We start from the raw sequence: 10,518 nt of genomic DNA on the forward strand, positions 1-10,518 counted from the left end.
GAACTGGCCTAGAAATAAAAAATCAAAATGGGTAAATTTACGAAAACAAAAACTATGGCAATCAAATTTTGATTGTTGTCTTGAGAAAAAAGATAATCTATAACGAAGAATCAATCTTTTTTTTATTGAGCCGTGGTTGTTCATTTTGATGACTTTATCATATGAATTCTATTTTATTATACAAATCCCTACTCTACTACCTTCCCTGAGTTCATTCTCTGGAAAATTCTTATTTTATGTTATGATTTCATTGGCAATCATAAGAAGGCAATTTCCCTTTAAAATACCCATTTGTGCTACTATTTTACGATTAAGAAGCAATTGCTCTTTGTACATATTATACAATAAATTACTATATATATATATATCTTTTTTTAATAAATACTTAAAATATATAATAGTATAATAGATATAAATTAATTAATAAATTATTAAAATTTGAAAATAATAGTTATTTTAATATAAAAACAAAATAAAATATTTATGATAGAATAAAATCAACAAAATACTTATTGTTCATGTTCTATATTATTTTAGAATAGCTAGATATTCTTAAAATATTAGTGAAAATATGTATTTTAAATTTTTGACTATTTTTTATTTACATAGGACTGGTTCAATCAGTGGCCCACTGATTAAACCAATAACCTAATAATCCGACTAGTTTAATCACCGGTTTGGTTCGGACAACTATGATAAAAACGCTTTTTGATTTAGCATTTTAGCTATTTAAAAGAATAATTTAAAAATAGTAACATTTGAATAAATAATTTACAATAAATAATTAGTACCAAATGCCAATGTGACAACACTAAAAAAGTACTATATAGGATTGTCAATATATATCCTATCCGCGAATACTCAACCTGGACCAACCTATTCGGGTAGGGTTGTCTACCCGACCCGTTATGGGTAGGGTAGAGTGCGGTGCGAGTTTGTCTATGGGTAGGATAGGATACGGGTTTAGGGTAGACCCTACCCTATCTTACCCTCATTCCTAATATATTATATAACATACATGTAATAGTTATGTATATAGTGAAAAAAGTGAATTTTAAAGTCATAATCTTCGTCCTATAAAAATTTGAGATAACCACTAAATTAGTTGATAGTCATATTATTTGTAATTTTATGTTAGATTTTTTTAAGATTTTATTGTTTTTAAATTTAATTTGAATTTAATTTTTTTATTTTGTATTTTATTAATATGTATGAAATTTGAAATGATTGAATTTTATATTTATTTAAAAATTTTTATTTTTTGAATAAAAATAAATAAGATAGAATTTAAAACTTTAAAGTGTGATTTAATTAAAATTTTAAAATTTAAAAATATTTTCCACTCGTAGTTAGAATTAGGATAAATTAGAATTAGGGAAAAATTCAAACCCTATGTTACGAGTTACCCTTGCCAACCCTAGTACCAAAAAATCCTTTTCAAATTTTCTGTATGAAAGATAAAAAGTTTTGAATTTGAAGAGAGGGAGAGGGAGGCGGGAGAGCACTGCAGTGCGGAAATGGAAGGCAACTTTAGCTCCGAACCGGAACCGGAAGTGGACTACAGTGTAATCAACATAGCATCAGACGCGTTGGATGGTTCAACGATCTTTCACACCGTCAACGACGTCGTTTCCTTCCTCCTTTACATGCATCTCCAAATCCCCTCGTAACGGCCCTCAATTTTCAATCACATCGTTTTCATTCCATCTCCTACGCAATTTCACTTTTTTCAATTTTTTTTGTTTCATTTTCCCATAATTTCGCACGTTCTGCTGTTAATTCCTTCAGTTGAATAGAAATTATTAATTAGAATGATCACTGCAATAATTTCAGTTTCATTTTTTCGGGATTGTGCACCCAAAATTCTTATTCATATATCTGCTCATTCTCGAGAAATACAAAAATTTGAGCTCTGAAGGCCATTTCGTTTATGCAGCACGGTGCAGGATATGAGCGCTGAATTTGATACATTGCATTCCGAGTATAAAGAGCTGGTATGTTCAAATTATGATTCGAATGCTTTTTGTTATACCTGGTAGAATAGTATTAGTTGCGAGTGAAAATAGTATAAAAATCCTGCTAGGGAGCCAATAGAGTATTTGTACAATGTGTACAATGGGCTGTTTATTTAGCCTCATATGAGTTAAAAAATGAACATCTAGGATAAAACACTACTAATTTCTCAAACACAATACACCCATACTATCCAGAATAACCATCTGGGTATCAGAGATAATAAACATCTAATATCCTACTGAATCGAACATTTCTAACCCCCCGATTTTATACATTGTACATATATTTTATTGGTTCCCTATACTTCCTCATAGTATAAATACGGGTAGAAACTATTATAATGGATTATTTCAAAAGTGAATTGAGATGTTTCGCTTATCTCTGAGAGAGAGAGTGTGTGTGTGTGTGTGTTTTTTCCTTCTGTAATTGTTAATTTTGATTTAATAATTCTTCTTACTTCTCAATCAAATATTCACATTCATACATTTATCATATTTCCATTTTACATTCCCATATTTTTGGTGATATTCATACAAACACAGATATTTCCATTTTTCTATCATAATCAACCGCTAATTCCACTGCTCCGTTCTAAATCCCTTATCCTAATTTCCCAGATTTTGATTGTTGGTCTCAGGAGTTGGCTATAGGAACCACAGCGAAAACATCATTTCGAAGACAGCAAGTGAGCAAAATGAGGGACATTAAGATGGGAATCAGGAGAATGGATAAGTTCATGAACACACTCTTGAAAGTGCAAACTGCCATCAAAGTGATGATCAGCCAAGTCCCCACCATGGAGAAGCTTGTATTGGCTCTTGGAGCTAGCCCTCTTCGGCCCCTGCACATCTATGTCTTGAACTTCTCTCATGGAGCTGCACGTACAACAGATTCAGATGATTTCGGGAGAAATAAACTGGCAGAAGGGCTGTCGAGAAAGGTTCCTTATGCTGTTCATATTGAGAATTATGATGCATTATGCTTTGTGAGGGGAAAGAGAGTGTAAGGTTATGTGTTGTGTTTTTACTTTACAGGCAATCCGGGCATTGATATCAAAGGGTGCTGGGTCTGTCAACTATCCCGGTAGTACTTATCATTGACATTGCTTACTGACAATTGTTAATCATTAAATCCGAGTTTTCTTTATATTATCTCCTTGTTTATTTTCTTTGCTCTACAATCAGGTGTCATAATGGTTGTGCTTTACCTGCTTTTGTGCAGGTCCTCTCAAATTGTTTCTGCTGTTTAAGGCCCCTTCTTCATTCAATCAGCCTCTGCATTTTCTGCCAAAACGTGATTTTAGGTATCACAAGCAGGTAAACCATGACATACTGCGTCTAGGGTGTTATTGTTTCAATGTTTCAGGTGAATGATGGTATCATACTGCTTTTTTCAATGTTTGTTAGTGATGCTTGTACTTTACTTATTTGTTAAAGCATAAAGCAGTGCTCTCTGTTTGGTGCTCTAGCTTCCTTTATTCAAATATGCCTTGTACCTAATATTCTGTTTCATATAATAGAAATTAGATGTTTCCTTTAATAATTCTAGTGGTCGGATTAGTGAACACCATTACATCATCAATTCCTTTGTCAGTTTTTTGGGTATGGAATTGTCTTAGCTATGGAGAGTTCTTTGCTAATATTGTCTCTTTTAGAAAATAGTTCAACTTAGAAATTGGCAAACTTGCTTCCCTTTCAAGTTATGGATTTGATTGATGATGCTTTTGGCAGACTGGCAGTTGACTTATTTCCCTTTGAAACCGAAACAATAGGGAATCCCAGTGCAAAGCATCCCATAATTCATAGGGTCACATAAGGGGCTTGCCCAAAGAGTGTAATGTAGGTAGCCTAACCGGTACAAGCATCAATGTTTGATTCCATGATGAGGTCTCACAGAGACAACTGAACTTACTTCTTTCTTTTTCTTTTCTTTTTTAGGGAAAAAAAACTAATTTTGATGTAGCATGCTTATGCAGTAAAAACATATATCCTTTTATACATCTTAATACGTATGTTAGTATGATTCAGGTTTACATGGTAGTGAATTTGGTTTTGTGCTTTCAATCTTGCTTGCATATTGTTTTACTAGCAATACACCAAAACAATTTTATTGGTTTTCTTATTTGGGAGTTGAAGGCAATGGCTGTTTTACTTGTTTTGTATCGCTAGCTACTGAACTGTATTTTCACTCTAGGTTGTGCCTTTGAAGCTATTGGTTAAGTGCCGCAACCAGGTAGAGGAAGTAGCTGTTCCTTCAGAAGATATGATCTGGTATAACCACATCTAATATATAACGTATATTGTTTATAACTTCATTTGGGTGGTTTGCCTTTTATATGTGCCTACTGCCTACGATTTGCTTGTTTATATGCTAGTTAACCATGGAACCTTAAATTTCCCGTGCTGCTCAATATAATCCCCATAATTAAATAGCATTTGGTTTCTTGCTCTCTACTTTCTAGTATATTATGATTTCATATGCCAAGCCTATATGGAAAATATAAGGTACTGTTTGAATTGTAAAACTGTTTTTTCTTTTCAATTTTATTTTCAATGTTTGATATGTTTTTCTTTCTAGATTGAGTAAAGTATTATTTTGGTCCCTAACGTTTGGGTCGAATTCTAATTTGGTCTCTAATATTTCAAACGTCATATTTCAGTCCCAAAAACTTTCAAAGATTCTATTTCAATCCCAAAAATGTTTTAAGTGAGTTCAATGTTGTCCCACCATTAAATTTGACACAAACAAAATTCTTATATTGAAGAGCTAATAGTATTCGGTTTCAGTTTGTAAGTAAAATCGATCCTCCAACAATTACTAACTTAAAAGTTTTTCCTTTTATTTTGAAGCATTGATGATTGATAGTTAGGATTTGGAGTTTTGTACAAAAAGAAAATTGAGAAGTGTCACAAGAAGGTTTTGGTTATGTTTTAGTGTTTTACTAACACATGGAAGAATATGACTTAATTAGTAATGTTGTTAATGCCCGTGTCACTCATTTTGTTAATTATTAGTGTCAAATTTAACTTGTTTGAAACTTTTTGGGACAGAAATAGAACCTTTAAAACAGTAAGAACCAAATTAGAATATGACCCAAATATTGAGGACCAAAATAGTACTTTATCTTTTTAGATTTTATTGTTTTTCAATTTTTTTTCTTGTTTAGAATATGAAACAGAAAAAAATTCTGCTAATCAAACAGGCCCTTATGCTAATTTGATTAGTGTTTTAGAGACACAAACATGCATATACGGAGGTAATAGATATGTTCGGAACTGCTAAAATATTAAACTCCTTTCTTTAATCACTTATTTGTATAATTGCTTTTAAAAAAATCGATTATGCAGTAGTCAGTTTGTTTTAAATACTTTATCTGAAAAGTAATTTTAAGATAATCTATTGTGTTCGAAATGTACTATTTTTAAGTGATATAATTACCAAACTGGGTATAGATTGATTCTTTATATTTGTTAATACTAGCACCTTGTCTACCACTTCGTGCTCGTCAAGCCTCAATTTTATTAATAAATTTAAAGTTATAAATTGATGATATTGAACAAATAGGTATAGATTATTATATATCATGTAATACATATGCTTTTAGATATAAGTGTATACTCTTTATTTGATACAAAAACATAAAATCAACCATGGCCTAATGGTTGTAAGGGTTGCGTAAGCAAGCATCATAACCTAAAGGTTATTTTGGAATTACTTTTGAAAGCTTGTATGGATACGGTTCACTCACAATCTCCGGTGAGATTTAATAGTAATGGAAAAATATATGTCTATAGATACAAAAAATAAAGTAAGAATTGAAAAAAATGCTGGATATACAAGGCAATTTTCATCGTAATATGTATAGATTTGATACTTAAATTGTTAAATTGTAAATGTTGTTTTTGCTTGTTGAACTATTTTTTTAGCTAAAACTTATTAGTTTGGATTACAATATATTTTTATATTTTTCCCAACTATGATTTTTTTCATGGTTTAAAGGTGACTTTTTATTGATATAAATATGAAAAATGTTTTAGTTCCTTGAATTGGTAATGTGTACTTTCGCAAAACTTCTATAAATATTTAGGGAATTAAAAATTTTAATATTTATATAAATAAAAAAGCAGTTCAAAGGTGGCAAAAGATGGATTTAGGTACAGATGTGAGGTGTGATATAAAGAAGTTATTTGGTTTTATAGCCGTTTAGGGATGTAGGCTGCAACCGCTTCAATTGTAGCTGGGATTCATAGTACAGCTTCCTCAGTTCGTGATATCTTCTGTTGTATTTATTCCTCTACTATATTTATACACTTCCATATTTTTTCCCTGGTAGGTTTCAATGCCGACATGTGATTAAAGGCCTTGCAATGAACACAATGCCGGATGAATGACATCCTCTGGTACGAGACATGAATATTTGTAAATATGGCCTATTGATTCTAATGTTTCCTTTTTAATTTTAAATTTGGATGTAACTTTGCAATGTTTGCATATTGAATGCCGTTATTATTAGTAGACCAAAGGCTGTGTAGTATACTGCAAAATTGCAAATGTTGGAGGTAAGAACCGTTCTGCCTTGGAGGAAATGCAGTATTAGAAACTTCTCCCTCAAATAGAAAGTTTGTTGTGAGAGAGTAATTTTTCAACTTGTCCCATGTTAAAAAATGTAGCAAACTAGTTGCGATTCCATTTGTGAAATTCTTAACAGGTTAGTCATTATAAAAAAAAATTCTATAGAGTCAACCAATTTTGACCAAAAATGGTCAGATTGAATTTTGGCATGCTATAATTAATGTCTGCACATACAATTTAGTATAATTTCTATTCATATTATAAAGTATGCACACATATATTATTATATTTTATATTTTTTAGAGTTTTATATTACAAGGATAAAATTAATATTTCGAAGTTATACACCAGACAAAAAAAAATTATTAAAGATAAACAATTTTTTTAAGAAAAATAAAAAGAAATGCATAATTTCTAATGATAAATACAAAAACTTTACAACAATAAACATAGAATTCAAAAATTTATGAGTGATTCAAGATATATTTTTATGCTATTAATTAAAATGAGTTTTCTTGTATTATTCAACTAATTATTTGTAGAATTAAAAATAACTTTCATGTTATTCAACTAAATTCAGTGTTATATTTTTGTATAATTCAATTTAAAAATTAACTTATTTGATTAAAATACTCTTTTAATGGTGAATTCCAACAAAATAAAAAAATAAAAAAGTTGAACATTTGAAAGAAAAAAGAGAATCTGAAAATATGAGATAAAAAAAAGAGAAAATTAACCATAGAAGAATAAAAGAAAAGAGAAGATGAGAATAGGAGGGAAGAAGAAGGGAAAGGAAAATGTTCTTAGAAGAAGAGAAGAGTAGAAAAAAAAGTATATTAGAAAATAAGAAAAGAGAAAGAAAGATAAAGAAGAACAAACAAGAGAAGAAAAAAGAAGAAAAGAAGAACAACATAATTTTAAGGGTTAGATTTGTTAGCTCCAAATTATTCCAAAAGTTTTGATGATTAACAAGCCAAATATAATTTAGTGATTTTATTAGTTGTTGGTGAAAATTCACTTACAGTTGTCTTCATGTGAAGTTAAAAGTTAAAAATCATTCGATGATAATTTAATCAAATATATCAAATTATTTAACAGTCCTCAACTGTCAATTTCACATGTGAATCTTCATCTTAGTTACCTAAAGTTTGGTAAAGTGTATAATATTATAATGAATATTTTTAAAATCAATATAAAAAAATTAGGTAAAATCTGAATATTAAAAAGTGTTAAACAATCTCAAAAATCAAATATGAGTAAACATATCATTTCAGAAGTACGATAGCACATACAGAAAATTAACATGACTATTCCATGTGTTGAAAATCTTAAAGGTAGGGATCATACATCTTTTGGATATGCTTCCAAGCAAAATGAGTTTTGGCTCTAATGTTTAAAAGTGAATGTTCTCAACAAGTTAAACAATTTGAAAGTAGGTTCTCTCATATGCTACAATTATAGGAAGACTAGTCAGTTTTACTGGCAATTTGCTATGCCATATACTATTAAGTTGCAGGTGTGACTTTTGTCTTGAAGTGTGAATGTAAATGACTAAAGAAACCTCAAACCCATTAGAAAAAAGTCGAGGAAACTAGTAACAGTAGCGGTTTCCACAACTTGGCGCAGTGCAACCCATATGTTACTATAACATAGCTGAAAATGTTCAGAGCCACAGATGATGGGCTGTTTCTTCACAGGGCCATCATCACATTGTTTGGGCTATATGTACGATGGAATCATAAAGAAAGGGCCATTCTCTTGTGGACTCAATTATTTATTTTTTGAGAGTACTATACTAGATAAAAAATGTCCTCGATGGAGGACTAATGAAAGCCAAATTTACCTTTTGAATTGGGAGTTTGGGATCGAGGGGAAAAATCTAGGTCAGCCATACGGTCTTGATGAAAATCTGAGAACCGGCGATTTTTTTATCACCAGGCCGGTTCGAAGGTTTTTTTTATTTGTTTAATTGGATTTTTAGGGGAAAAAAACATACAGAAACACCCAATACCCCCATTCCCATTCCCCAATCCTAATACCCCAAAAGGTAACCCTGACCTCACCTCACGGAGACACCATAGTCGTAAGCTAACCTCACATCACCGCAACACTGCCGGCCGTGTCGTGTTGTTCGTGTCGACGGACACAGTGCGACTCCAACGATGTCACCTGCACTGCGGCTTCCTCGTCTTCATCGTGGCTTCTCCTTGCTCCGCGGCTCCGTTCGCCGGTTCGTCGTCACCGTAGTAGCGTTCTCTCCGTCGTGTGCGTCCTCTACTCTGTCAGACTGGTTGGTTGTCTCTGTCTTCTGCCTCATCTGCTCTATTAGACAGGTTCGTGCTCTTCTTCTAATACAGTTGAAATATTTTAAATTTGAGCATGACTCTTGAGAAGGGATGGGAGTATGAGTATCCATCATTGATAATTTAACCAACCATTCTAGTATACATGACCTGGTTCTGTTTAGTTCTGATTTGGCTTCCCTATTACTAGCACTGCCTTCATAGTCTTGAATTTCTTGAGTTTGTTGAGTATGAATCTGGTTGTTGAATTTTTTGAATTTTTTGAGTTTGTTGAATTTTTTAGTACGAGTCTGTTTAGATTAATTTCTTGAATTTCTGAATTTGTTGAGTATGAATTTGGTTGCTGAATTTCTTGAAATTTTTGAATTTGTTGAATATTAGATTTTTTTTTGAATATGTTTAATTTTTTAGGATAAATCTGTTTAGGTTAATATCTCGAATAGCTGAATTTGTCGAGTGTGAATCTATTTGTTGGATTTTTCGGATTTTCTGAGTTTGTTGAATTTTTTAGTATGAATCTGTCTAACTTAGTTTATTGAATTTCTTGAATTTGTTGAGTATGAATGTGTGTGTTGAATTTCTTGAATTGGTTGAAGATTTGGTGGTTGGTAGCATCATGGCTAATGACGAGTAGTGACGCTAGAGTTGTTGAGTAATTGAGTTTGTGTGATGGGTATGATTTCAGGTAAGGGAACTGCAATGGAGAATGACATCAAGTAGCAGCAAGGCGGAAGACCTGTGGAAATGGAACGTGGCGATGGTGGAGATGTTTTCGCAGGCGAAAACCGGTTATGCAGACGAGGGAGTATGTATGCAATTTTCTCTAATTGGCCAAGAATGAACAGGGTTGACAGTGAGGTATTGAGGTGTAAGATTATAATTGTGAGCAACATGTAAGGATTTATTATTAACTAGGTTGTTTAATGAGGCATTGCCACGGTGTGGCTAGTGGGAATGTAACATAACTATAGGTGTTTTTTATTTTTGTGGCTCATAGATGGAGAAGGTGAGGGTGCTTGTTGGTGCAAATGTGCAATGACAGTTTTTTTAGTATTAAAGAACGGTTTAGGGACACTGAGGAGTGGTTATGAGTTTGTTAATTATGTTGGAATGATGTCGAAGTAATATGTTGCGAGTGAACTTGTTAAGTTTGCAGGCAAGTTATTTCATCCAACTCATTTTATAATTTTTATTTCTCTTGAAACCGATCTTTTATTAAGAAGTTCAAAATCCAGAAGAGCCGAATTTACGGTGGTTAGCGAATTGAGCAATCATTGTTGTGGATGATATGCCTTTGGAGAAAAAAGATGCAGGAAATTAAGTAAACATGGAAAGACATATATAGAAGATGGAAACCAAAAGAGAGAAAAGAATGAGTGAATGTGTTGCTTCCCTCTGAGTTTGATCGACTCTTTTCCTCTCGCCACTAAGTTAATTTCAATGAACGCTTAGTCTTTTTAGTTGGGTTCTTGAGTTAGACTCGTGAGTTTCAATTAGTTAATTATTTTTTCGTATAGATATTATTAAAGTTAGAATCACACTTCTTTGATAATGTAAAAATTAAGAAAATTATAAAGTAGAACTCCTCTAAAACTCTTGTAGTTAGGAAAAAAATGAATCATAATTA

General features: G+C 31.9%; 2 protein-coding genes across 2 annotated transcripts; both read left to right on the forward strand.

Moving 5' to 3' along the window:
• Nucleotides 1-1,389: 1,389 nt before the first annotated feature.
• Nucleotides 1,390-6,762, forward strand: LOC107484372 (uncharacterized). The gene is made up of 7 exons (XM_016104966.3): nucleotides 1,390-1,666; nucleotides 1,937-1,994; nucleotides 2,654-2,956; nucleotides 3,051-3,099; nucleotides 3,238-3,332; nucleotides 4,210-4,286; nucleotides 6,350-6,762. Exons 1-7 carry the CDS (start codon nucleotides 1,518-1,520, stop codon nucleotides 6,405-6,407), a joined length of 789 nt encoding a protein of 262 aa, XP_015960452.1. The 5' UTR covers nucleotides 1,390-1,517; the 3' UTR covers nucleotides 6,408-6,762.
• Nucleotides 6,763-8,572: 1,810 nt separating this feature from the next.
• On the forward strand, nucleotides 8,573-10,077 carry LOC107484371 (uncharacterized). The gene is made up of 2 exons (XM_016104965.3): nucleotides 8,573-8,921; nucleotides 9,577-10,077. Exons 1-2 carry the CDS (start codon nucleotides 8,751-8,753, stop codon nucleotides 9,730-9,732), a joined length of 327 nt encoding a protein of 108 aa, XP_015960451.1. The 5' UTR covers nucleotides 8,573-8,750; the 3' UTR covers nucleotides 9,733-10,077.
• The last annotated feature ends 441 nt before the right edge of the window (nucleotides 10,078-10,518 follow it).

The sequence above is a fragment of the Arachis duranensis genome, chromosome 4 (assembly GCF_000817695.3).
Source record: "Arachis duranensis cultivar V14167 chromosome 4, aradu.V14167.gnm2.J7QH, whole genome shotgun sequence".
In the NCBI taxonomy this organism is placed as follows: domain Eukaryota; kingdom Viridiplantae; phylum Streptophyta; class Magnoliopsida; order Fabales; family Fabaceae; genus Arachis; species Arachis duranensis.